The sequence below is a fragment of the Panthera leo genome, chromosome B3 (genome assembly GCF_018350215.1).
Source record: "Panthera leo isolate Ple1 chromosome B3, P.leo_Ple1_pat1.1, whole genome shotgun sequence".
NCBI classification, from domain to species: domain Eukaryota; kingdom Metazoa; phylum Chordata; class Mammalia; order Carnivora; family Felidae; genus Panthera; species Panthera leo.
In genome coordinates, this window is record NC_056684.1 from 44,329,760 (window position 1) to 44,357,383 (window position 27,624).

The following is a 27,624-nucleotide window of genomic DNA, read 5'->3' on the forward strand; positions in this document are numbered from 1 at the left end:
GGCGGAGCTGAGCAAGAACTTGTTCAGGTCATCATCGTGCTGTTTTCTCTTCAGACTCTGGCTTATGTTAATGAAGCACGTGTCTTTGGGGTCCCCCCACCCCCCAAATCCCTGGAACATTGTGATTAGTGTGGTGATGCTTGTGATTCACTGCATTCTTCCCCCTTTTGGACAAAGCACTTCCTTTCCCTGAGGGGCTAGACTGAAATGTGGATGTGACCCAGCAACCAGAGCAGTTGCTGGTTCCTACCTGTGCTGATGAGTGGTTTTCTCTTCACAGTAGAGTGTTTAAACTTAGGGACACTCTTGTACAAGTTGCATTCAGGTCACTGACAGACTGGGAACTTCAAACAGGATTACCTAGGAACCTAAAACAAGGATGATCATATGACCTGGCTTATTTATGTCTACGTTATTTACTGATTGTGCCCCTTGTCACTCTCAGAATTGTTCTGTGGGATAAATTACATGGTCATCTTTCCTAAAACCTCAGAGAAACTGGTGACTTTGTTTCTAGAGACAGGATGGAGAGGAGAAAAATCTTTTACATCCTGTGGCTCTAACAGGACACAAGGATTTGCACCTTACGTTGTGTGAGGACACTGGGAACCTCCCAGAATGGCTGCCTGGACAACTGAAGGGAGAGTAAAGAAGCATCCAAATTAGACCTTTAATATGAGTCTTCTTTTCTTGATGCTTTTAAATGACCATACTTGTCAAAGGCTGGATTGGGAAGTCAGGAAGTCACTAATCAGAAAATGAGACTAAAATTTTCAGGCCTTGGGGCTCCCGGGGGACTCAGTCGGTTAAGTGTATGACTCTTGATTTCAGCTGAGGTCATGATCCCATGGTTTGCGAGATCCGAGCCCGTCGTCTGGCTCCCCACTGAGCACGGAGCCTGCTTGGGATTCTGTCTCTCTGCCCCTCCCCTGCGCATGTGCGTGGGCATGCATGCACTCCAATGGTCTCTCTCAAAATGAATAAATAAACAGTTAAAAAAAACTTGCAGGGCTAATCTCACCACAGACCTTTCTCTTCGCTGGAGCTGAAGTGTGTAGTGGGTGAGTGCATGTTCCATTGTGGCTCACTTACCACCTTGGCTCTGCCACTAATTTACTAGCTCTCTGACTCCGGAAAAACACTTGACTTCCTTAAGCTTCAGTTTCCTCCTATAAAGTAGAGCTAATCAAAGTTACACTTCACACAGTTTTGGTGTTTTTTTCTTCTCCCCCAGTTGTTGTGAGGTATGAGTGGGGCCTGCCATAGAGACAGTGCTCAAAATGTGCAAAACATGTTACCTTAACACACAGGATCCGCTGTCCTAACACTCACCTTATCTCCCTATTTGGGTGTGCCTACATTCCTGGGGGTTCTTGACAGGCCACTGTAGAAACACACTGCACTCACCTAACAGTTAACTCATCTGACAAAGATGGTGCCTTTTACAAGCTTGAGACAAAGGCTGCTTTCATCCCTGCATGAGAAAGCTTCTAAGCACACTGGAATGTAAAGATTGTGCAAATGAACTCTGGTAACAGCTGAAACTCCCAGGGTAATAAAAATACCTTCAGGCCCTTTCTGCGTTAGTAGGAAAATACTGTAGTTTCTAAACAGAAACGTCTGGAGGGCTAAGAATTGGATTCCTGCATTCCAGTTTGGTCAAGAGCAGCTGGCATCACTAATATGGTTGCCACCATTTATTGAGCGCTCATTATGGGAAGGCATTGCACCAGGCACTTTAGGAATGTTCTTCTTAGGTGAACTTCAAATTGATCCTGACATAGTGTTGTATCCTCTCGGATTTATGGGTGACACAATTTAGGGTTAACATGTTTCAGGTCTCTTGGCCTTGGTTCAGACTGGGGTTTGAACAGCTTTGTTCAGCCCCAGGCCTGTGTTCTTAAACACCCTGATCTCGTGCCACCCACCTGCAAGGATTGGACTTTTTTTCTTTGCCATAAGTTATTTTCAGACATGAAGAACATTTTGTAGTTGGGATTCTATCGATATCGGATACCTGTCATATTTGTGGTCCAGGTTCAGATCCCCTGTCTTCTTCTCTTCCGGACTTAATGCCTAGTGATTCCACTTAGGACCACTTAATTGTTTACTTTTGGTACCTAGTAATTTTACCGAGTAACTGAATTTTCTTGTATTAGTTCTCTTGGCCCCTTAAAATAATTTGTGGATTGTCAGTATGTTTGGGAACCTTAAATCCAGGAAACTTTTGAGAAGAAAGGAAGTGATATTCATGTAGAGCTCAGTGTACCAAAGATGTTAATATCAGCATTAGTTATGGTGGTGAAAACCCCGGGTCTCTTCTAGTTGGAGAATGACTTAGTAAGTTGTGGTGACTCCTTCTGTGTTACATAGAATATCTGTAGAATGTCACAGAAATGTGAAAAATGAGATTTATGAGCAATTTTTACAGAGATACAGTTCACTTACATACAATTCACCTATATTAAATGTGCAATTCAGTTTCTTAGTGTATTCACCGAGTTTTGCAACCATCACCAACATTTTAGAATGCTCATTTTAATTTTTTTTAAATGTTTACTTATTTTTGAGAGAGCGTGCGCCCGTGAGCAGGGGAGGGGCAAAGAAAGAGGGAGACACAGAATCCGAAGCGGCTCCAAGCTCCAAGCTGTCAGCACAGAACCTGACGCGGGGCTCAAACTCACCAACCGTGAGATCATGATCTGAGCCGAAGTCAAACGCTCAGCGAACTGAGCCACCCAGGAGCCCCTGGAATGCCCATTTTAACATACATTCACCTTAAAGGTGTCAGTTGTATAATTGATTCTTTTCCTCTATTGCACTTTCAGCACATTCCGTATTCTCCAAATTTGCTATGGTGGCACACATCATCTTCATAAATGGAAGGCAATACATTTAATTACAAACAAATGAAGTCACTAGTCGGGAAAGTAACATCCCTTTGTTCCTTTCTCCTTCCTCTTGATATTTGTAGATAACTAACACTACTTTTAAAAAGTGAGCTAATTAATAGTTGCGCTTCCCATTTAAAATACCTTCTACCTTAAGTGTAATTAAGAAGCTCATGCCACACCTTAACCCCACTCCCACCTCAAACCCTTTATCGGGAGGTCACCATGCTCTATAATTGCTGTTTCCTTGACATCAATGGAAACAAAGGGTAAACCTCAAATGCTGACCTAAACAAAGGGCAAAGGACCATGACGAGATGACTCTCTGGGCCTCCCCTCCTAGATAGGTCACCTCAGTGTATGTGCACACATGTGCAAGTGTGTGCCACGTACCGAGCTCACTGGGCGTGTTCTGCTCCATCTGACTGACCATAGACTTCCCTTTAGTGCAGGTACTCTCAGGAAGGAGAGCTGGGAGCAAGTCACCTGTGGGGAGGCTTCTGCAGCTGCTGTTGAACAAAGGATGGCAGAGGTGCCTGGGTGGCTCAGTTGGTTAAGCTTCCCACTTTAGCTCAGGTCGTGATCTCGCGGTTCATGGATTCAAGCCCTGCATCACTCTCTCTGCTGTCAGTGTGGAGCTGGCTTCAGATCCTGTTTCCCTCTCTCTGTCCCTTTCCTTCTTTTGCGCTCTCTCTCTCTCTCTCTCAAAAATAAACATTAAAAAAAAAAAAGATGGTAAACGGGAACAGGCCTGAAGTTGGAGGAATTTGAGGGAGGGGCAGGACTGGGTGAGAACAGTGGGCTGCTACTACTGTCTGGACTAGTCGTGAGGACCAGAAGCAGTTATTAGCCTTCCTTCCCCTCAGTCATATCCTCTCACCTGGCCTGTTATGGCATCTGTCCTCTTAATGGGTCACCTTGCCTCATCCATTGCAGATTCTCTTTCTAGCTGCTTCTCCAGGCTGTTCAGAGCCTTTACCCTGATGGGAGTGTGCAGTCCCCATCTAGTGGGAGTGTTAGCCCACTTCTATCCCCAAGCAGCTCCCACTCACCTCACAGCATGAGCCCGTACACAGCTTCTTCTCCAAGTTTTCTCTGAGGAGGAGGCAGAATCAATTATTCCTTGGTCTTTGTCTTAGATACTTCATGTAAGTCATTTACAGCTCTTGTCATACTGTGTTGTAGCTATTTATGTATGGATTTGTCTCTCCGACCAGAATGTGAGTTCCTTGAAGGCAAGGACTTTATTTCATTAAACTTATTTAATCTGATTTAACATGGCCCCTGAGACTGTGTGAGAAGGTAAATATTTAACCTATATTTAAAGTGTAGTCAAATGTGCACAGATCCCAGACCACACACAGGTGAGTGCAGAGCAGGGAGCGAGATGAGGCAGCAGAGGACAATTCCAGAATCTGGACAGTATCCAGGAAGGATAACAGTTCCCTAGTGAGCTTTGATCTGTTTTCACAAAATGAATTTAGCTCACGCTCGTGAGTCTGCCTTGTTTTTAGTTTGAAGGGATCTTAGTATCTCTTGAGTATGTCACCTAAACCAAATGCATGATTGTTTTGTGTATACTCTGGCTTGAGGTAGACTATGCAATTACTTACCTTAATTTATGTCTAGTTAGAAACCGAATAAGGCTGTGCAAAAGTAGTAATATTGGTTAATTAACAAGAGGTTTCTGAGACTTAAATCTGTAGGAGTCTCTTGGTCTAGATTGGCCCTGGGTTAAATATATACTATAGAGTGTACAACACAGCTGTGAATGGTTTACCATATGGGTCCAAATAACTAGAAAGGAAAGTCAGCTAAATTAGAAAAGGACGAATCCAGACTCCATAAAATAGATTGTAATTAGAAGCAGCACAACCCCAGAGTTAGTGTAAGTGCCAAGAGACAGCTACAGCTTCGGTCTCTCTCTCTCTCTAGAAGGGGAGGGAAATGAGTTGCCCTGTTATTATTGCCAGTTTTGATTTTAGCAGTATTTGTGTTCTCCGGAAGGGATGGATGCAAAAGCGGGTGATTTTTCCCCCTTCTCCTAAGCACAAGTATAGAGAAGCATAACTGCAGCAAGTTTTTGCACTTAGTTTTCTCTTATATTTTTGAAAAGGAACCATGTTTTCCAGCATGGCCCAAAGTCCTAACATTCCATGCCAGTGGAAAGCAGGCCGGGACGTGTATTTTTGGTTCACCGGCACACCTGGAGGGATATTCGTCCAGCTGAGACAGCAGTTAGGAATATAGTCTCTCAAAGATGCCAGGAGGTAGACTGGCTGTGAAAGGTGGCTTCTCTCTTAAGAGGGGAGTGGGAGGTGAGGGCGCAAACCTACAAGAACCCTTAAGCCTGAGGGAGTGTACTCGCGAGGAACCCTTAAGCCTGAGGAGTGTACTCGTGAGGAAGGTCTTTGTGACCCATGCAGCCCAGGGCCTCCCCACCCTCCTGTGAGGAAACAGGAGGAAGGGAACCTTCCCTTCACTGAGGACTTTTCCCTTTGTGATCAAGTTTACTTTCGGCTGAGTTCTCATCTTACAGCAGCACTGGGAACAAAGAGGCGCCAGTGCTGAGTCATGGCCACCTTTACTCTGAGCACAGATTTTGTGATTTTCTTCAAAATGATCTTTGTCTACATGGGTGTATAGATGCCAAATCTGAGCCAAGAAGTCTGCAAAACATGGGTGCAGGAGTCCCTGGTGCCTGTCTAACCGTAGGCATTAGCTTTGATTGCCTGCCTCTCAGCCCTTTTCTTTTTTTGTAAAAATTTACTTTTTTCCCCTGAGGAAATCCAAATATCAGTTCTACCTAGGGACAATGGAAGGAACCAGATTTTTTTTTGGTGTTAGCAATGCTAAGACAGTAAATAGTGACTTCTTCACTATCAGTCGAGTTAAGGGTGGGTATGCTGGTTCCTCGTGCATCTGTTCAGATTTTAAAATTTTCTCTCCTGAGGCTAATAGAATAGCAGGATACAAGATGGTGCTCGCACTTGACAGGTCGTCCTTCATTTACATTTTGATTTGGCTTGAATTTGGAATGGTGGCCTACTTTGTGTTTTCCTGCTGGTCCTGTAGAGTATTTCAGAAATGTAACTATGCATGGAAGGCAGACGGGGTTCTAGATTGTTGAAGTGTATGCACACTGGGATTACCAATGGATGGCACGGACATACTTTCTAAGGGACTCCTCAGAGGTGAGACCAGAGCAGAATGGAAATAGAAGAAAATTGATTTTGGGGCCAAGCCTTCTTCTTAGGTGCTTAGCTAAACCACACTTTGCTTGAGTCAGAACCATTCCCTGTCGGTGCCAGTGTTGGGAGAGGCGCCGGGGTTCCCCATCCACCTTCCACCCTGTACTTGTTTTCTTTCTTCTCTCTCAGGCAGCTGCCACAGGTTATCATGAAAACTAATCTAATGAGTGCTAACGGCAAAAGTGTTCCCTGTCCTCCCTTTGCCCTTATTGTCATTGACTCAAAACCGAATGCAGACAAGAGCCAGGCCTGTGACAGAAACTGAGTGGAGAAGGTAGTAGACATGTTCCCAGTCTTTAACTCAGCCTGTCCTTTCTTTTTGCATCCCAGTAAATGTTCTCATGATCTGTTTTACAGAGTAAGAAACCGAGGCCAGGGAGATAACTAACATGCCCCAGATAGTACAGTTCTGAGCCCCACATAATTTCCAAAGCATATGTCACTGCCACTGATCTAGATGTCTCCCTTTTTTGTCTTTGTTGTCCACTTGAATGTCCAGTTCCTGGCGGGACCCTCTGGACACCGAGTGCTCACGTTTGCTGAGTGATCCCACGGGGTGCCTCCGAGAGCAGGAATTCTGGGCCAGGCAACACTGTGGCTGATGGTGGGAAGGATACTTTTGGGCAACTGTGTGTGTGTGTGTGTGTGTGTGTGTGTGTGTGTGTGTGTATGTACATGTGTGTGTGCTTCTCTGTCCCTGAAGTCACTTTCAGGAGACAGATGACTTGGCATATTAGCCCTGTTGGGAAGGGGCTGCCCTTCTCTCCCCAAGTTAGTAATGGCTATCTGGATGAGAGAGTCTTTAGCTCTTTCTTTTAAAAAAACCTCAGTTGGGATATCTCTTCAGTGGCCATGCACTGTTAGTGAGTGGCAAATCATTGTCTACAGATTATTAAATGTGTGTACATTTGTATGTACTAAATAGTAAGTCCAGTGCTATAGACATACAGACACAATACTGTCCCATATCCTTTTTAGGAGCTAGATGGAGGAGTGTGATATGAAGAAGTATTGAAGTGTAATTTCAAAAAGGTACCAACATGACTCATATAGCTTTGGGATGAACACGTGCCAAATATTTATTTAACTCAAAGGAGATAAGACTAGTTCAAAGAGACATTTGAAAGACTGGGTAAACGTTTATAGGCATTGAGAAAAGAGTGTAGGGATAAGGATTGCTGGGCTGGATACAAGACCTTTAATGTCCTACAGGGCACTGAAGCCCTAACCTTTGGACCATAATCTCCCAAGTTAACGTGTAACCCCATGGAGCCTGTGCCCTACAGTAGTAACTAGCAGGTTGAGTGTGAGCATGCCATGGAGAAGCGCCTTGGAAGGTCCTGTTAGCCACACTGGGAGGACGTGCTCTCTTCCTCTGATCTTACTAAATTTTGGATAATTTTCTATACCAGGAGGCAGGATAGCCCGATGCAGTGAGCCTGGGTCTTTAATCCTGGTTTGAATTCCAACTCTGCAGGTGACTTGCTTGTGTGACCTTGGGCATGTCCTTGCCTTGTATGAGCATTTGTTTCCACATCGGTAAGATGCGCAGTAACATCCACCTCTTAGGGATGTGGTGAAAAGTACATGGTAGAATTGTGCGAAGTACTTAGGAACATGCTTGGCACATGGTAGGTATTCAGTGAGTGGCTGATATTATTATAATAAAAAAAAATATGGCCACACCCATGGATCTGTGGCCCTCTCCTTTCTCTGTGGCCTGCCGCTGACCTTCATGTTGCAAAGGTGATTTCTTCTGAGGTTTGATACCCATATCTCCAGTAATCTAAGCTGAGGCATGGTTTTTCCCACATCTAGATAAGGAGGGGATCTGGGCAGTTTAATTTTCTAACCAATCAGCCATGCCCTGAGGGACTCCTGAGCCTTCATCAAACAAAATGAAATCCATTTTCTTTGTGCAGTCAATGTGTCTTGGCAGATGTGAGTCAGCATCCTGTTCAGAATGGCCTCTTGGTTCCTTGCCATGGACAATAAAGACGCATTTTCCGTGGAATGCCAGATGTGGAGCTGACTTGGGGTTTCTACCCGCAGAGAGGAGGGAACTCCAGGAGGCTGATTTTATGGTTTTGGAGTTGGCCATTATTTTAGACAGCAAGTGTTCTTTATGTCTAAAAAAAATATGGCAGATGGTTCCAGCTTGAACTCTGCCGTCAGCGGCGCCTCCCTGTGGCATCATGTGGTGCTGCAGTTTGTGCAGCGAGCTTCAGGTGTTCTTTCTTACTTGGCTTATTTGGACAAAGGTAAGCGTTTCTTTCCCTGAAATTGTCGTTGACCCTATACCTCACAGAAGCAGTTGGTGGAAGTGACTTACAAGTCTTCTTCATAAGCAACATGCTGACTGCTTCATGTTGACTGGCATTTCGAACAGTGACTGACCTTTCGGATGCCCCAGCTAAGGAGCAGTGGAAACATGTTTGTAGTTAGTTAGCTGATGAGATTAGCCGACCATTTTCATGAACGGCATCGGTGCTTATGAAATTTACTGTAGTGTTTCCCATCAGGAGCCAAATAAATTTGTGTCTTAGTTCCTTAGCCAATCTTGAAACTTTCAACTTCTATTAGTTTTGAAAAGAAATTTTAAAAAATCAGCCTGGAACACAGAATGTACTGTGTTCTCAGCCACATTCTGTAGGCTCCCCCGCCCACATCACTGTTTCCCATTGTGAGCCTTTGGCTTCCATTACTTTGGCCTTCCGCATGAAACACAAGAGGAATGGGACGGAAAAGAAACATTATTCAAGTTTGTTGTTGTTGTTTTTTCTTTATGCTATTGCCCTGCCCACACAGTTTCTATTAGAACCTGGGTCCTTCTGCCCAGCAAACACTTCCTTACGTACTGGAACCTAAGAGGTCTGAAGGTGCAAATCTGGGGGGGCAGAGCCTCATCTTCCAAGCATTTGCACTTACGTTAAATATATTAAATTCAAAGCTTTCCTAGTGTACTGGCACTTGCTATGCACTGTTGACGATGATTGTCCTGACATAGGTAGCTGAGTGCTCAGTCCTCATCCTTCAGCCGTGTCCTGGGCAGAAATGGTGAGTAACCGGATGACCCTTGCAGCTTCAACCTACACTGAATTATTTTCCACAGGAATAAACTGCCTCACCAATTATGAGAGCAAGTTGAAAGGAAGCAGCAGCGTTCTGAAGATAAGATGGTTAAATCCCACTGACAGAAATGTGTATTCTGGTGTTAGGACACCGGATATGCCTTAAGTGGCTTTGACTAGGCAATTGATCCTGGACTCCATGATTTTTTTTCCTCTTTCCAGTTCAATTTGAACCTTGCAGACAAAGGTATGGGAGAAATGGCTTATGTGGGTGAGGTTCTAGGAAGGGAGAGGGGGCTTTCACTTGCAGAAATAGCTTCTATTTCTTTGTAGTTGCTTCCATTAGCGTTTGTGTAATGGATCAGATTGTTCACTTGTAAGGGGTCCCAGCATGTTGGATGCTCAGCAGGCTGTTTGCTTGATAAATCATTTCAGTAAAATACATTTAGATTCTTTCAGACTATCATAGCTGCTGCCACCTACATGAGATCCAGGTCAACCACTCAGGCTCTTTACGGGGATTTCCAATAATTGGATTGAGTTCGGATTCTGTTGGCTGGGTGCTTAGCTATTGTGAACAGAAAGGCAAAAGGTTGTTTCATTGACTAAGAGCGTGGGACTGCACTGCAGTTTGTGCAGTGAACTCGTCAGGTGTTATTTCTTACCTGGGTTATTTGGACAAAGGTAAGCATTTCTTTCCCTGAAATTGTCGTGGATCCTGTACCTCACAAAAGCAGTCGGTACAGTGACTTAAGAGTCTTCTTCGTAAGCAGATTACTAAAGATCTTTCCATTCCTCACACTTACCCGTCTCTTGGTGCTTCTCAAATAAAAAATCACCAGGGAGCTGGTGGAAATGCTGCTTCCTTGGTCTAAAGTCCTAGAGAGTCTTAATCAGTAGATCTCAGGTGTGGCCCAAGGGGCTCTGTGTTTAATAAGTCCTTCGTGTGATTCTAATTCACGTGGGCTTAGGACCACAAACATAAACTTGGCATTTGTTTCCAAGGGAGAAGAATTTTTTTTCTTTAATTTTTTTTTAATGTTTATTTATTTTTGAGAGAGACAGAGACAGAATGTGAGTGGCTTAGGGGCAGAGAGAGAGGGAGACACAGAATCCAAAGCAGGCTCCAGGCTCTGAGCTGTCAGCACAGAGCCCAACTCGATGCTCGAACTCACGAGCTGTGAGATCATGACCTGAGCCGAAGTCGGACGCTCAACCGACTGAGCCACCCAGGCGCCCCAAGGGAGAAGAATTTTTATGGGTCAGTGTTGTTGCATGCATTCAGGTCAGCAGCCCTAAAATTGTTTTCAGGAAATACTAGAATTGAGGTTTGAGGGTATGATTGATTTTGTTGTTTTCTAGCATTTTCAGATTTGGGTAAGAAAGTTGAATGTAAAGCAAAAACACATTTGTAAACAATGGTTTTCCTAACATGAAGTTAGAGCCATAGAATATTTAAGGAGAGTGAGAGAGAGAACACAGGTGTGGGTAGGCTCGCAAGATTGTATCTGTTAGTATTTCCTGGAAGCAGAACTGGGGTCATTTTTCAAGTGCCTTTCTTGTGCAGATGTAGAAACTGAGACCCAAAGAAGGCATATGTTTACGCCTGTAATAGTTGGAATGTCTTTGAGCTTCAGCTTCTTCATCTACAAACTAGAAAGAGGAATACCTATCCTCACTGGGTAGTTGTGAAGAATGATAGTTTGTGTTAGGATATTTTGGAAACCGACGAGAATTATATAGATGAAGTTTGTAATTATTATGCATATTGTGTTTCATTCTAATTAAGGTATTTAGAACCATGCTAGGGATCTTTTGATGGGAGGTCACTAGTCGATTCTAGATCAATGACTGCATGTCACTACTCTGTATGTAAAAGAACCCTTTTTATGATATTACAGTGAACTTTGAAGGTACATGTAATCAAAAGAAAGAAAACTTTACAGTAGCCGTAATCCTACCACCTACAGGAGCACTATTAAAACTTTGGTATAAAGGTTTCTAGATCTTTTCTTGTAGGTACACATGCATTTTACAAAAATTGGGTTACACTGTATATATTGCTTTGCCATCTGTGTTTTCTCTCTCTCTCTCTTTTTTTTTTTTTTACTTAACAGTTTATTATGGACATTTTCCACATCAATTAATATTTTATGACATCATTTTGAAGGATGGTAGTATCCCATTGTATGGACAGAAGAACACTTATGTAATAGATCTCTTATTGGACATAGGGCTTTTTTTTTCCCCCCTTAATTTTTGATACTCTCTCTAATGCTGAAATAAGCGTCTTTAAAACTGCATCTCATATATAGCAGTTGCGTTAATCTGTTGACATTGGTACTTTCAAAATCAGAACTAAAGTTATAGATGCTGCACTTAAGATAAGTGACCAACATACTGGTATGAACTCACTCTGAAATGAGTATATAAATACAAAAATAAATGTTACTTATTTTTATACCCAGAAAATCTAACCTAATGCAATTTGATCTAATATGCTTGAGAGTTGAGGACTCCTCTATCAGTTGGCTTATTGCCTCTGCCTCAAAGCATTATAGTTCTAACATTTCTGTTGTTTTGGGGCTCCTCTGATTTCCTTTAGGCAAAGCTGTTTGCGGTTTGCATGTGACCTTTTGGGCTTTGCTGTTCTCTCCCTCACCCAAGAATTACCTATCCAGTTATGGCAAAAAGACTCTTGCTTTTACTGAACAAAGTTCAGAATCAGTCAGGAGGGAGGCCTTTCACTTTCTGAATTCTTAAAATCGTGCTTTCTTAAGTTAAATGGCATTTTAGGAGTATTTCTGTTATAAAATTGGAAACTTTCAGATACAAGAAGGCATTCTTATCTTTGTAAATACACATGTTCCAATTAAAATAGGTACTAAAATATTTTGGTGGCACTTCATAACTCCCAATTTAGATTTAATTTAGATTAAACCACTTACTCTTTTTAATAAAGTTATAAAATTGATTATTAAAATTGCTATTGAAGATTAAAAGCAGTGGAACATTTATTTTCCTTAAAAAACAATTTAGTCTTCAATAAGTATGATTGCATTAATCAATTATGCTATTAAAATACAACTGCCATATTAAATCTGACTCATTTGTCATGACAGTTTCTATAATTATAGAAATTATACCTAGCTGCTTATATAGCTGTAATCCTGCAATAAATATAAATAATTGTCTCAATTAATTCAGTTCACAGTTACTGTCTATTAAATCCCCAGTTAAATGGCAATTTGGGGACCTTCATTTAAAATCCTCCTAAATCTTTGTTGTTCCATTTGACTGCCAAAGCCCCACAAACACACCTCCCACGGTTGATTCCAGAAACCAATTTATGAATAAAGTAGTTTATTTTTAAACGCAGATATTCAAAAGGTCCATTTAGACTTGAGGTTTGAGGCTGTCAGGATAAAAATTTGGTAAACACCTTGGGTGGAGGATACTGACAAAAAGAACAAACCTTGATGTCTTGGCATTATAGTTTGGAAAACAGTATTTGGAAAACAGTTTGAAAAAACTGCTTGAAACCTTCAATATAAGCCCAGAAGACTAGAGCACATGGGTTATTAACTACTCACAACTTGTATCTCCGTAGGTGTGGATGAGGTCACCATCGTCAACATTTTGACCAACCGCAGCAATGAACAGAGACAGGATATTGCCTTCGCCTACCAGAGAAGGACCAAAAAGGTACAAGCAATTTCAGGGATGGAGGGTATTCCTTGTTCCATTTCATTTCCTCAGCCATTGCTTTTTCTTTTAATGGATTCTGGCTAATCCCAGCAAGAGCCAGGTTTTCCTTGGATATCCGAGGTTTTCCTCTTACATCCTTGTAAGAGTCATCACTCACACACTTCATGGCCCCCTGGAGTGCTTGGAGCTCAACCATAAAGACTATATGCCCTCCTCCAACCAGAGAGTATGGAGGGAGCACTGCTGGGAACAGAAAGTTAGGAGGGACTAGGGATTATCAACAACATGTCTCATTTCTAGAATGTTTGCTTTGTGCCAGGCATGTAGTTCTTTATATGTAGCAACTCATTTCATCTTTATGACTTCTGCTAGTTCTTGATAAGATGTTTCTAATCTGAGGACCCTAGACTTCCCTTAGGATTGATCCTGGTAGGTTCTCCTCATTCTTAAAAAATATATATATACTTGAATTCTTGGGCTTAGTTAGTAGTTCATTTGGTCTACTAGGCTATCTTCAACATGCCATGTTCCCACTATTTAAAGAGCCTTTGTGAGCTTTTTCCTTGCTTGTGCTCTAGTGGTTAAGGAACAACCCAGCATTTGTTCATCCTTTATTTTGTTGCAGTGTTAGGAAATTTTATTTTTAAGGACGGGATGTTTTATTTTTAACTTCTTGCTATTAAAAGCTTTTGATTTATTCTTGGACAGTGCAGTAAGCGTGGCTTCCTGCAGTTCCTGTTTGACTTAACGGCTTTCACTCGTAGCCACAGTGGAGGTGAGCTGGAAGGCTTCTGGAAAAGACATTTCTTTTCTTGGGGTTGACATGACCACCAGGGTTCTGAGAGTTGCAGGTCAAGGCCTTCTATAGCTCCAACCCCCACCTACTCAAACAATTGGAAGAATCTGGCTTCTGTTATCTCATGTGCATTAAAATGCTTTTTTCCAACTAGACTTGCAGTCTTTTGTAGTGAGCCATGAGGGGAGTGCTTTATTTCTCCAATTTTCTACAAGGATCTGGGAGCTGGTAGGACTGAGTTCCAGGTGGAGCAGAAGTCTCACCTGTTTGGACACTATGCCTGTAATTGCTTCCTCATCTGTCACTTACAGAGTGGGGTGTTAGAACACACTTGGATGTGTACACGTAAGTGTATATGGAAACAGAGATGCCTGGGTCTTGATTTCAAGTAGATAGATGAACAAAGCCCTCATATACTATGTTGGAAGGAACATGTTACCAGAATTATGGTAGGGTTCATTGATCACACAGGCTTTGTGGGGACAGTTCACTATCCTACTGATTCGTGATGTCTCTCAGTCTTGGGCTAAGGAAAATTGTCATTGTGTGCAGAAAGATACATAAATTACTTGAGATAATTTCCGAAGGAGATTTTGGAAGTAGAACCTTAGTGTTTTGAATGAGTTGTCTGCATAGTCAAGGAGAAAGCCCTGTATTGTAGAGTATGTTAGTGATATGGGCTGAGGCTGCCTAGGTCATGAGCTTTGAAGACCATGGGCAGGGGCGCCTGGGTGGCTCAGTCGGTTAAGCGTCTGACTTCAGCTCAGGTCACGATCTCGCGGTCCGCGAGTTCGAGCCCCGCGTTGGGCTCTGGGCTGATGGCTCGGAGCCTGGAGCCTGCTTCCGATTCTGTGTCTCCCTCTCTCTCTGCCCCTTCCCTGTTCATGCTGTGTCTCTCTCTGTCTCAAAAATAAATAAACGTTAAAAAAAAAATAAATTAAAAAAAAAAAAAAAAGGAAGACCATGGGCAGAGCTAATAGAAGTGGAGAGGAGCTGGGGGAGAATCTCGGTCTTCTGTTTTGTTTTTTCAAGTTCAAGCAGATGCCAGATTTCTCCATATAAGGAATGGTAATGTTTTATTTATCAAACTTTTCTGGGGTATCTGTTACATACAAAGCTCTGTGCTAGACCTTGTGAGAAGCAGGAAGTTGAATGCCAATAGGAGTTTATAATAGAAGTGGAAGAAGTCAGTAGCTACCCAAATGCTATTTGAGTTTGAACAGACAATGGGTCGAGGAGTGTCAAGGGTAGGCTAAGTTTGGAATTCCCTAACCTCAAATTTCCAAATTGGAAAATTGGTGCTATAATTGGCAGGTGTTGCTTTTCAAGTCCCTTTCTAGGTGCTGTGTGTTACTAGAACACCAGGAATCAGAGGAGAGTAGGTTTGGAAGGGGTGGGCCAGGTGATTGCTGAGATCCATCTCAGCTCTCACCACCTATGAATGGTTTGCAAAGATTCTGCCAGAAGCAGACTGTACATCATCTCCTGGCACCATTATAGATGCTGTGAGGTGCTGCTGGCAAGCAGGGGAGAAAGAAAGAAGGGAGAGAACAGGGAAAAAGTGAAAAGAAAGGAAAATAATTACAGTGGGAGAGTTCAGGCATCACTCAATGCTCATGATGTGTAGGAAGTTTAATCGTCAAGGAAGCAGCTATAAAAGACACATTGAATTGGTGTATTTGTCTGCATACATTGGTGCTGACTCAGACCTCTGACTTAAAATCTACATTAATTATGACAGTGAAAACCTTAAGATGTAATACAGAGCGGGAAGGCAAGGGGGTGAGAAAGGGGGACTTCAGTCTCCCATCGGCTCTGTCAACTCGGCCCCAGTTTGGTATGGACAAATAGATGTTTTGTCAGTCCTGGATGAAGTGTTTTGCATAGGAAAACTTCATGATCCAACTTCCACCCATGGTGGGGCCTCTGGTTCCTCTGGAGACTTTTAGCAGCCACCTCTAGTGCAGCTGCATAAACATCTTTTACAGGGGGCTCCCTAGTCTAACCACCTCCTTCTTAGCAGAGGCCTTGAGCTTGGAAAGTGCCCTGTATTCTATGAGTGGTTATCACTTGCGAGGGTGTTATAAAGTGTCCTCACACCCCTAGCTTTCTGAGAAATTGCATACTGCCCTGGTTTCCTTTTAATGACTGGGAGAAGATGGCTCAGCTTGGATGTGAAGGGATTTTGTCAGAGCAGTCTGATCTTTTTGTTTCTGACATCTGGGTCCACTGAGGGGAATGCAGTTGAAGGACAGTTTGGTCTGAGATCCCAGAGTGGCTAAGGAATCACAACCTGCCTTACAAACACATCCCACTTACTTTTGTTTCATTCACCAGTTTTAAAGGGAACATTGGTTACCAACCTGTTTTTTTCCACGTTCTTGCCCGTTTTTCTGAAGGAACTTACATCAGCACTGAAGTCAGCCTTGTCCGGCCACCTGGAGACCGTGATTTTGGGCCTCTTGAAAACACCTGCTCAGTATGATGCTTCTGAGCTGAAAGCCTCCATGAAGGTAAACATGTGTGAGATGTACTCTCTGTCAAATCTGCCATTAATATTTGTAAATTACAGCTTTCTAAGTATAATTAGGTGATTTTCAGTTTTGTTGAATTCTCATTTGGAACCATTTTTTTTTTAATGAACTGGAGCTATAAGTCTCAGGATTTGTACCAAAAATATTTCAATTACTTTTTTTAAGACTGTAAAGAAATTTCATGATGCTGAGAAGTCAGTTACCAGCTGCTACTGCTCGGCACCTGGGCAATTGGAATTACCATTTGGAAAAAGTACTTCCTTGATTGCACTTCCTTCTTAAAAAAAGATTTGTTGTGATACTGAGGCAAAAGTAAAACTCATAGCTTTTGTTAAGTGAAGCTTGCAAATTCTGCCTATGCGGTCTTGAGTGTTTCTTCTTCTGACCTTCTCCTGTCAGTCCCACTGTTTGATTCAAATTCAGGAAAAAATTAGAACATCATAGTGTATATAAAGGGTGGTTTCAGATTGTGAATGGTACCTGTGTTTTGTTCAAAGTATTGTAGCACAGATTATCTCTTGTTTGCTTTTTGCTTTTGCAAAGTTAATTTAGAATTTTCAGTTACATTAGATAGTAAAAATTCCAGGTTAGAAACTCCCTGAATTTTGTGCATACCTAAAACATCCAGTATTATATAAATGTGATAGATGCATAAACATAAAGGCATTTTCCAGCAAAATATAACCCCTTTTATATGTAGTGTGTGCCTGTAACACTTTGAATAATCTGATACTGCCCTCTGCTGATAAAACTGGGTAAAGCCTCCAGAGTACAGGGGAATGCTATAGCTCTCATTTTTTATTCTAAGTCCGAGTGCGTTTTCTATGATGCCTGTTCCTGAATTATGAAGGACCAAGCTGTAAGCCTGTCACCAGAGCTGATGTCATGGTTCATGTCATCTCTCTCCCCAGAGAGCACCTCGAGAGTGAGGCGGCTTCTCACACCGGGCACTTCCATTGCCCAGGACTTGATAGCTCAGGGCTGCTGAAAGATTTGTTAGGAAATCTCTTTCTTCCTTCAGTTCTCCAGCCTAGTCCAACCTGTACTCAGTTTATTTGAGCTGACTTGCTCTGAGTTTCCTAAGTAGGCTATATTGCAGAGAAGGTAGAATTACAAATGATAAAATGTCAACAACATTTAATGACCCTGCTTGATAAAAAGAGCACTCCTGAAAACCAAATCGTGGGTTTATTGGAGTCATGGAAGTCAGCCTGTCCTAGGTTTCTTCTGACCATCATCACTTCAGATCAGTTTATCTTATTTTCGTCAAAAATCTATTTAGTTGTAATTCGTACAATCTTACTAGTATCGATGACTAGGTATTAGTGACTTGAAATAGACCTGTTCGAGCTGTCAGTCACCATTGTAATCTCTGTAATTGGGCCCAATGAAAGGTGCTTTGACGACTAAATCTTTGACCTGGTGCCAGCTCTTCCATTAGCTATTACAGTTGAGTACCCTTCTGAAATCCATAAAGCTCGAAGTGACATTAACTGAACTATGCTTAAAAAAAATCTGTTTTGACTTCTGGCAATACCAGTGGCAATATTAGCCATATGTTACGGTAGAAGTTGCCCTTGTGATAGGAATTGTAGACAATCTGTGGAAAGCTTGGGCCAAGTTTTGGAAATTGCCAAGGTCACCTTTGAATAGAGATAAAAACACTATTAGAATTCTCAGATATTAACACTGGCGTATCAGCGATGGAAGAAAACATCTTATGTTGATATACCTGTCTTATATTTCAACAGTGTCAGGATATGGCATTTCTTCCAATACATGAATTATTTCTAGTCTATATTTTTATCATCTCGAGATTGAAAGCCTACCCCCTAAAATATTTGAAGACACTCAGTAGTCATCCTGTAACATTTGTGTAGAATGTTGCGTAGACCTTTTGCTAAGATGGAAAGAAAGTTTGGCTTTGCTAGAACCTCTACACGTCATGATTAAAAACTCAGAAGAAGAGGCATTTGCTTGTAGATTAGATTATGAATAAAATTCAAAATTAACCATTAACCTGAGGTTTAGCTTATATTATATGAACCACTTTTCAGGGGCATATAAACTCTAATAAGTTTAATTAATAGCTGACACACTTTTCATGTGGATAAGTAAGTTTCGTATTGTATTAACACCTTATAATTGATTTACATTTTAAACAGTTGTAATTCTACTTAGTTCAAAGTGATATTTCCATATTCGGAAAGACAAGTATTAGAGAATCCTGATTATTAAATCTTGACTTTGATCATGAAGCCAGCTTTGAAATACATGTTTCATTGAGTCCTTTCAAGCTATCTGGCACGTTCAAAAGTGTATATATTAAATTTGAATACATCACCCATCAAATTCTTATTCCTTAATAAAGTGTTGGTGTCTAGGTTTATTTGGCACTTCATTATTTCCTTTTGCTTCCCTAAAATGCCTGAAGAGTGCATAGTAATCAAGCGAAAGTGGAAGTACAAGAATGAAATTTTTAACATTAACCCAATTTTACATTTCAAAGAGGTGAAGCTAAAAATTTTATCTTATCTGTACCTTTCCCTGGTAAAAAGACTTACTCCCTTCCAGTGGTGCTGGCTGCAGAGGACAACAAACTCTCTCTCTCTTCCTTTATTTTAAATTACTGAGCAGAATTGTTTAATAAAGAAAAATTTCCCATCTATTAAAATAATTTGAAAAATAAAGAAAAATAGGAAGAAGAAAAAGTTACTCATTTTGTAAACCCATCACCAAAAGGCAACCCCTTTTAACATTTTGGTGTATCCCATTACTGTCTCTTCCCATTTGATATACATACATATATATGTATTTTTAACATTCGCACATAGAAAATAGACATAGGAAATAACATTATGTTGTGCTGAGGAATATACTACAGATCCCCTAGGTAGGAATGTAGAAAGGAGCATGCTAACTGACCCAATCCATGTTTGCGATTTACCTGATTGAGATCAGAGAAGTAGGCTAATGGCCTGGAGAACTTCCCCTGCTGATGTCTGTGCTGCCTGGTTCACAGGGGCTGGGGACTGATGAGGACTCCCTGATTGAGATCATCTGCTCAAGGACCAACCAAGAGCTTCAGGAAATTAACAGAGTCTACAAGGAAAGTGAGTAGCTCCCGCTCTGTGATGCAGCTTGTCAGACCAATTTCTGTAACCCCGTCATGGCTACCTGGGCTAGTGCTGGGGATAGGATGCCCAGATTACGTATGCAGAAATGCCATCTGGACCGTCCAGGGGTTTGCCCTCGTCCAGGTCCCTCTTTTCTACCTTCTTGTGGCCTGGGTTTTGGTTATTACATTCTGCTAGAACTTCTATAAAAGGATAGGCAGGAGGGAAAGGCGAGAAAACAATTTTTTTTCCTTAAGGGTCTGGTGAGGGAAGTAGAAAGCAGTGTACGTGGATTTAATGTATTGGGTGCTTTCCAGTCTCTGCTTAAGAAGTTCCCAACTCTGGATTGTGGATAATTATTGCAAGAGGCATGTGGATCTGTGTGCACCAAGCACTACAGGAGGCTGCGGCTAGAATAAATGATGCAGCTTACATGTGTATCTGTTACTAGGTTTCAATGTAGAAGCTATTTGAATAATAAAATACAGATTCATTTAAGTGTAATATTTAATTCCTACAAGTTTTTGCCATTGTGCAGTTTCTCATTCAGTGGATAACAAAGCACAGGTGTGTGTGTGTGTGTGTGTGTGTGTGTGTAGCCCTCCAATTTTTTTCCTTTTCAAAGTGATTATTCCTAGTCAAGGAGTTTGGGAACCAGTATTTTAGCTACAAAAGAGGTCACTGATCAAAGGTGAGCTTGAGAATGCCTGATTGGATCCAGCCCTGCCTATCTCCTGTCACTGATAATAACATTTAGCTCTGATTTTGTGAGTCTAAAAATCATCTTAGACCATCTGCCCTCATTTGGGTGGATACATCCATGCTGCCACAACTGTTTCTGCTTCTCAGAGGCTTAATGGGGCAGGGGGCAGTTGGGGTGGGTGACTGGCTGGCTGCACAGGCAGGAAGCATAAAACCAGACATGTTGTTTTCAAAGTGTACAAGACTGATCTGGAGAAAGACATCATTTCTGACACATCCGGTGACTTCCGCAAGCTGATGGTTGCCCTTGCAAAGGTTGGTTTCCGGTTTATTTCTTTGTCCTTGTTTCCTCCCAAGGCAAGTCACATACCGCATTTTGTACCTGGGAGCGAATTAAGTCAATCCTCTGTGCCTGCATCAGAAATGCCAGCTTCATTTCTGACAGTGGGTTTGCACTGTCACTGCAGAGATGTCATTTTTGTATAATAGGATTTCTTATCCTGAGAAACTGCATGGTCAAGTGGACTTTGGGGCCAGAGGAGGAATAGGCAGCTCTCAAGTCCTGGCCTGGATTATGTGGCAGCCTTTGCCACATGACTTGGGGAAGGTCACTTTGCCTGTATCTATAGCCACATAGGACCCGATGGGAAGTGACCCTCTTGTTTTTTCTTTCGTTCTCTCTGCTCTCACGTCTTACGTCTTACGAGAGGATTTGCCCAGGTAGTCCTTTGCCTGGAGAGGGGGTCTTTGTTAATGTTAACGCAGACATGTGGATGAAAGGCATTTCCCTCTGAGTCCTGACCAGTGTGCAATTTAAAGCCTCTGTGCCGGGGGAGGGAAGAGAAATGATTTTCTCCAGGAACCTTAATGACAGATGATTGTTTGGCATGCTGCATCCTGCCCACTCACATCTCCATTATTGTAACAACTCCATACAGCCCTCCCTGGCGACTCCTCACCCTGTGTACCACCAACCACCCATCTGTTGAAGGCTGCCTTCACTATTTCGCTCCCTTGATCACACGCATTTCTGCTACATCAAATCCAGATTCTCCGCTGCCTTTAAAGTTCCCTGTATCCAGGGGCACCTGGGTGGCTCAGTCGGTTAAGCGTTAGACCTCAGCTCAGGTCGTGATCTCACGGTTTGTGAGTTTGAGCCCCGCATCGGGTTCCCTGCTGTCAGCAAAGAGCCCGCTTCCGATCCTCTGTCTCCACTGTCTCTCTGCCCCATCCCTGCTTGCACTCACTCTCTTTCAAATATAAACATTAAAAACAGTAAATAAAAAGGTCCCTATATCCTGCCCTTCCCTAATTTAATCCTCCTAGGATTCCCCCCTGCCTCCCTTCCCCTGTAGCTGCGTGGCACCTCACTGACCTGTGGCCGCGCTCAGCCTCTTCCTGTGCTGTTCCTCCCACGGGGAGTGCCTTTCTCCCCATCCCCTTTACTAGCCTCATTTGACACATCCTTCAGTGTTCACCTCAGCCCTACCCCATTGTCCACAGACTTTGCTGACTATGCTGTCAGATTTCTCCCTTCTTTTGCATTTCATGTCTTCTTAAGCCATGGATTACTGTGTTGTTTTATCTTTGTTCCACGCTATTTTTCCATCAGGATTGTAAGCTCACTGAGGGAGGGAACTAAATATCGGTAGCTTTTTTTTTTTTTTTTGGAGGTAGAGGGAATTCTGTGAAGTGCCTATCCCAGGAGAGGGGGGGGTTGATGATGGTGAGGCCCACCCTTCCCCCCACTTCACTACCTCAGTTGTACCAATCCTTAGTCTTGTCTAGACTTCAAAATGAAGAAAAAAATTTTTTTTAATATTTGTTTGTTTGTCTGTTTTTGAGAAAGAGAGAGCACAAGCGGGTGAGGGGCAGAGAGAGAGAGGGAGACACAGAATCCAAAGCAGGCTCCAGGCTCTGAGCTGTCAGCACAGATCCTGATGTGGGGCTTGAACCCACGAACTGTGAGATCATGACCTGAGCCACCCAGGCATCCCAAGTGAAGAAAAACTTTAAGTGTGTGTTTGCTCAGTAAATTAAATAACGGCTTACAAGAGTTGGGGGAGAAGATACCATTTTCAACTTTAAAATATACAAAGGAACGTATTTGATGTTCTTAATTTTGTTTTCTTCCGTAGGGTAGAAGAGCAGAGGATGGCTCCGTCATTGATTATGAACTGATTGACCAGGATGCTCGGGTAAGCGAGCTTCTCGGTTTGAGTTTCTGTTTTCCAGCAAATCTCTAGATAGTCTACTTAGTAATTATCGATCCTGTGTAACAGTTTACCTTCAAACCTAGTGGTAGCCCTAAGTTACATCTCTCAGTTTCTTTGGGACAGGAATTGGGGAGGGGCTCAGCTGGGTGGTTCTGGCTCAGGACTTCTCATGAGGGTGGGGCCAAAATGTGGGCCAGGGTTGCATCATCTGAGGGCCTGACAGCATCAGGAGGATCTCCTTTCAAGGTCACCCGTCTATAGGACTGTTGAAAGGAGGCCTTACTATTTCTCCACATGGGCCTCTCTAAGGGCTTGCTCGAGTATCCTCACAACCTGGCAGCTGGTTTTCCCCAAAGTGAGTGATCCAAGAGAGGAAGCAAGGAGGAAGCCAAATGCTTATTATCACCTAATGTCAGGAGTCACACAGTGTCACTTCTGTCATACCCTTCGTTAGAAGTGGGTCACCATGTGTAGCCTATAGTTAGTGCAAAGGGAAGTAGGCACCACTTTTGGAAGGGAGGAAAGTCAAATTTGTGGGCTTCATTTTCACTCTCTGGGAACAGTAGTTATCATAAGATATTCCCTCTTGATGCTGGTATGAATTGTAGGATCAATACCTGAGTCACATATGCTTGTTTAGGCTTTGCTTGTATGAAAGTACCAGATTCTGCAGAGTGTGCTAAGGCTGTGTGCACTGGTGTGCACTTGCTACATAAACAACATAGCAGAGTGGAAGAAAATGGTGGAGGCACAGCCAGGGATAGGAAGGCTTATTGTCCTTTGTGGTGAGGGAGAAGGGGAGGGCGGCAGAGACCCTTCTTGTCTGGTTGAATAGCACTTTCGATGGTTCCAGTCGCGAATCACCGAGCACTGTTTGTTAAGCTGGTTCAGATCACTGTGAACTGCATGCCTTTTCCAGAGGGTCAACAGCTAATCTCAAAGCATTTTATAAGAGCTGCAGAGAAAATGAATTCATTTTAGTTTTAAAATTCAGTGTGTTTCTCACAGCACTTTTAGCAGGAGGTAGAGAAGGTTTTTACATGAAGTGACAGAAGTTAGGTTTTACAACCCCCAGGTGGTGGGTGGTCACTTAATGAGTATCTTAACCTTGAATGAATCTTTCTTCTTCCCTCCTTGCCATTCTTAGCATGATTTGTAGCCCCTAAATTTTCCAGAAACTAAAAATGAGACTTTCTGAGTCTCTAAGAAGCATGGGTATAGGTACCGGATCTGTAACTGTCTTCAGCAGACAACCATTAGCTTATTTGCCATCCAGAGTACCAAAGGAATGAGGGCTGGATGTACTAATGAGCATTTGCTTGTCCTTCTGTGTAGGAATAGAAGCTCTTGGTTCTCCCTTTGGCATTCAAGGAAATCGATGTGTACGGCACCCACCTCACAAATAATCTAGTCTCATACTTTGTGCCTAGTGAAGACTTGATTAAGACTTTTGACCCTTTAAAAAGAAAAACTTTTGACTTAAATACTACATTGCTGCCTGTGTCTTCAGTGCAACTGTCCTTTCTCATTTGGCATTTTCAGTGTATAGGTTTTTGGGGTTTTTTTGCATGACAGTTTTTATGACCTTACTCTGGACCACATAGTCAACTTTCCTGGTTGGTTGTGCTTGTAGGACCTCTATGATGCTGGAGTGAAGAGGAAAGGAACAGACGTGCCCAAGTGGATCAGCATCATGACCGAGCGGAGTGTGTGTCACCTCCAGAAAGGTGGGTGCTGTGCTGAGGAGGTCCTAGAGCCTCGGGATGGTCCTCTCAGCCGGGCCTGCTGGTTATGTGTGTTGGGGTGTGGGTCTGCCAGAACAAAGTTCACTCTCTACTTTGTACCCCATAATCTCACTCATTTTTCCATCACCAAGTCCATTGGCCCTTCCCTTCCATTTTGGATCCTTCTTTCTCCTATTTTCCATGTTTGGTGCTGTATCTTGCTGCCCCTTCTTGTCTAGGATCATTTTATCATGCTGTATTTGTTGAAGTAAATGGACTTTCCTGGGCACTATGTACTGTTACTCGTTGCTTCCAAATAGAAGGCTCCACTCAGAGCTGAAGATGGTCAAAAAATGTGGTCTGGCCGTGCCATTCAGGACAGTACCATTCAGTACAGCTGTCCCAGGTCAACCGGTGCAGGGTCAGCTCTGGTCCATCACGGCAACCCCTAACCCTCTAAGATGCTGTGATCATCCTCATTTGTTTGTTTATTTTTATCATGGTGCGTAACCATGTGAGTGATCATTGACAGCTTTGATCAGACGCTCTGTTCTAGTAATAATTTTTTGTTTTTCCTTAGTGTTTGACAGGTACAAGAGCTACAGCCCTTATGACATGCTGGAGAGCATCAAGAAGGAGGTCAAAGGAGACCTGGAAAATGCTTTCCTGAACCTGGGTGAGCATGTGGCTCTCCCCTCCCATCCATAGTGGACATCAGCTTTCAGTAAACTGCCATAGCAGAAGTAACAAGTGGCCATCCTGTTAATTCAAGTGTGTTTGGGAGGTGTGGCTCCTTTAGATGACTTGGGTAGTTGTATAATCTTCACTGAAGAAATTTAAGGTATGAAACTGAGGGACGCTTACGTTGGTAGAGCGAGGAGTTGCCCAGGAAGAATAAAATAACAACAAAAGGGGCCCTGTTGGGGAAACTCACATATCCTGTAGCCCTCAAGATCCCCTGGTTTAAAATCACCGTGGAGCTGAGTTTCAGAGGAGCCCAGGTTTTCCCTTAGTGTTTCCCATTTTGCAGCCTGTTCCTGTTACATTAGGTCATCTTATTTGTGGCCCGGGGTCAGGGCCTCACTCCTCCCTGGTGAGGAGAGGAGTAGCTGACCCCTTTTCTTCACTCCACAGTCCAGTGCATTCAGAACAAGCCGCTGTATTTTGCTGACCGACTGTACGACTCCATGAAGGTAAGGGCAGCCAGCTGAGGGGTCCATGTTTCCACAGTGGGCTTTTCTTCTTTTGTGCCCCGAACTATAAGTCTCCTTGACTAGTGGCTGGTGAAAGGGACACTGCCGTCTGGGTGCAGGAATGTACTAGTCAGCTGTGGTTGTATCGGACAGGTGAGAAAACCACAAGTCAGTCTTCTCTGTCTCTCTCTCCTACCTTCTTGAACGTGTGTTTGTGCGCAGGTAGAAAATAAAGTACCAGATGGTAATCGTGTCTGACTCCTGCTCAGACTTCTCAGTGATGGTCTTCCATTACCCCAGAGCAAAGACGGGCAAGGAAGGGAGAGATTATTAAGCAACCCACTGTGCAGGAGACATTGTGCTACTTACTTGATCTTAAATCATTACCAAAAAGTCCATTTGGCCTGTGACATATTCTTTACAGATCAGGAGACTGAAGCTCAGAAAGCTTTAACTAGCCTGAAATAACGTAGCTAGATTTGAACTTAGGTCTGTCCGACTCTAAAGGCGGCCCCACGACTGTCTCTTCCCACAATCCCATCCCATTTTCTGCGCCTCAGATGTCCCTTGTGCTTTCCACCTTCCTGGCCCTCCCACTCCTTCCTGCATCATCCCTTGCCCACACCACCTCTCCCATCTCTCCTAGGGTTTTGGTCAAATAGGACATGTTCCTCAGTGCCTCTGGTCTGAGACTCTGAAAGTAAATTCTGTGGTCTTTATTGTTTACACCATTCACATTGGCACAGAGCCACAGTGAAAGTGTGGTGGCCTGTGTTCTCTAAGCCCCGAGAGCCAGGAGCTGTTTGTTACATATGTAAACTCTCACACTTACTAAACTGAACCATGCAGTAGTTAATGCTCCGTACATGTTTATTGAATGCACAAAGTGGGGGTTTGTGCTGATGTCATCCTGGAGTGTTTGAAATTCCAAGATGCTCATTTTTCTTAAAGGAGCAGTTTCATCGTTACCTTTGCACTTTCTTAAAGGGCAGCCTCAAGAACCCAGATGAGTTCCATGTGCAAGAAAACTTACTGGATTTATGTTGTCAGTGAATTGTAACTTGGAACATGTGCTTGACTTTCAGGGCAAGGGGACTCGCGACAAAGTCCTGATTAGAATCATGGTCTCTCGCAGTGAAGTGGACATGTTGAAAATTAGGTCTGAATTCAAGAGGAAGTACGGCAAGTCCCTGTACTACTGCATCCAGGTAAGCCCCGTGGTGACGTGTTGGCCCTTCCTGGCCATCTAGAAGGCCCTGGAGCCCCAGGCTGGTGTCCTGTCAGAATTACGACAGAATGGTGGTTTTCTAATTCACTGGGGAAGAGGTGCTAGTCCTCAGGTATCAGCGGTTTATTTAGAAAGTGCCATTAACGATTTGTCCTAGAATCTTATAGAGACAGGCAAATATTTTACACTTCCCACATCTGCTGTTCTACAGTGATAATTGGTGTTCATGACAATGATCCTGCAAGACTTGCTGACATCCTCCTGAAGAGCCCGAGATCAATTAAATGTTGCATTTTATGCAGTTGACCCTTAAACAGCACAGGTTTGAACTGCACTGGTTGAAAATCAATAGATTTTTTTCAATAAATACAGTGCAGTACTGTAAATGTATTTTCCTTCTGATTTTCTTAATATTTCCATTTCTAAAGCTTACTTTATTGTAAGAATACGGTATATCATACATATGACATACAAAATGTGCGTTAATGTTTATGTTGCAGGTATGGTTTCTGGTCAACAGTAGGCTATTATTAGTAGTTAAGTTTTGGGGGGAGTCAAAAGTTATATGCGGATTTTTGTCAGCACGGGGCAGGGGCGAGAGTTGGTGCCCCTAACTTTGGCCTTGTTAAAGGGTCAACTGTTTCCATTTTTTGAAAATCCTCTGTGATAGGCCTGGCAACATTTAGTTACACAGAACTTCCATCTCCCATCAATTCAGTCTCTCTATTTTGGAGAGACGGAGCATTTGCATGCAAGGAGTGGCTGCACACACATTGGCCCCCTGGCGTGTCCTTCAGACAGGCATTGCAGCCCCCCTTTCCAGAAGACCCTGCAAATTTCAAAGGCATGTCCGTGGTTACAAAGGATGAATTTTGAGGTGGGTTTGGTACACTCAGGTTTGTTAGGGCACGTGTTTAAAGTTTAGGGACCAATGAGCCCATTAGTAATCATTTCCTCACTTCACTAGCTTATTCCCACGTGACCTTAAGAATCCTGGAAACAGCACGGTGAGGCAGGAAAGTACCTCTCTTCTCTGGAGGCACGCAGGCCAGAGAGAAAAGTGGTGGTGCATACAGGACCTCACTGCAGTAAGAGCAGGCTGGGTTCTGTGGGTCTGGTTCCTTGCTGTGTTAATCCCTACTACCTCACATTCTCTCTGCCCTCGCAGTAGTCATGTCACTTGACGCCCCCCCC

The 27,624-nt window shown here is 43.0% G+C and overlaps 1 protein-coding gene across 1 annotated transcript in view; it reads left to right on the forward strand.

Annotated features, from left to right (window-relative positions):
- The window catches only part of ANXA2 (annexin A2), a 43,491-nt gene that overhangs the window by 15,315 nt on the left and 552 nt on the right, over window positions 1-27,624 (forward strand). Inside the window, exons 4-12 of the mRNA XM_042941861.1 lie at window positions 12,824-12,918; window positions 16,117-16,230; window positions 19,274-19,364; window positions 20,305-20,384; window positions 22,208-22,267; window positions 23,919-24,012; window positions 24,590-24,685; window positions 25,144-25,202; window positions 26,288-26,410. Of these exons, the coding sequence (XP_042797795.1) occupies window positions 12,824-12,918; window positions 16,117-16,230; window positions 19,274-19,364; window positions 20,305-20,384; window positions 22,208-22,267; window positions 23,919-24,012; window positions 24,590-24,685; window positions 25,144-25,202; window positions 26,288-26,410 (812 nt within the window). The remainder of the gene's footprint in view (window positions 1-12,823; window positions 12,919-16,116; window positions 16,231-19,273; window positions 19,365-20,304; window positions 20,385-22,207; window positions 22,268-23,918; window positions 24,013-24,589; window positions 24,686-25,143; window positions 25,203-26,287; window positions 26,411-27,624) is intronic.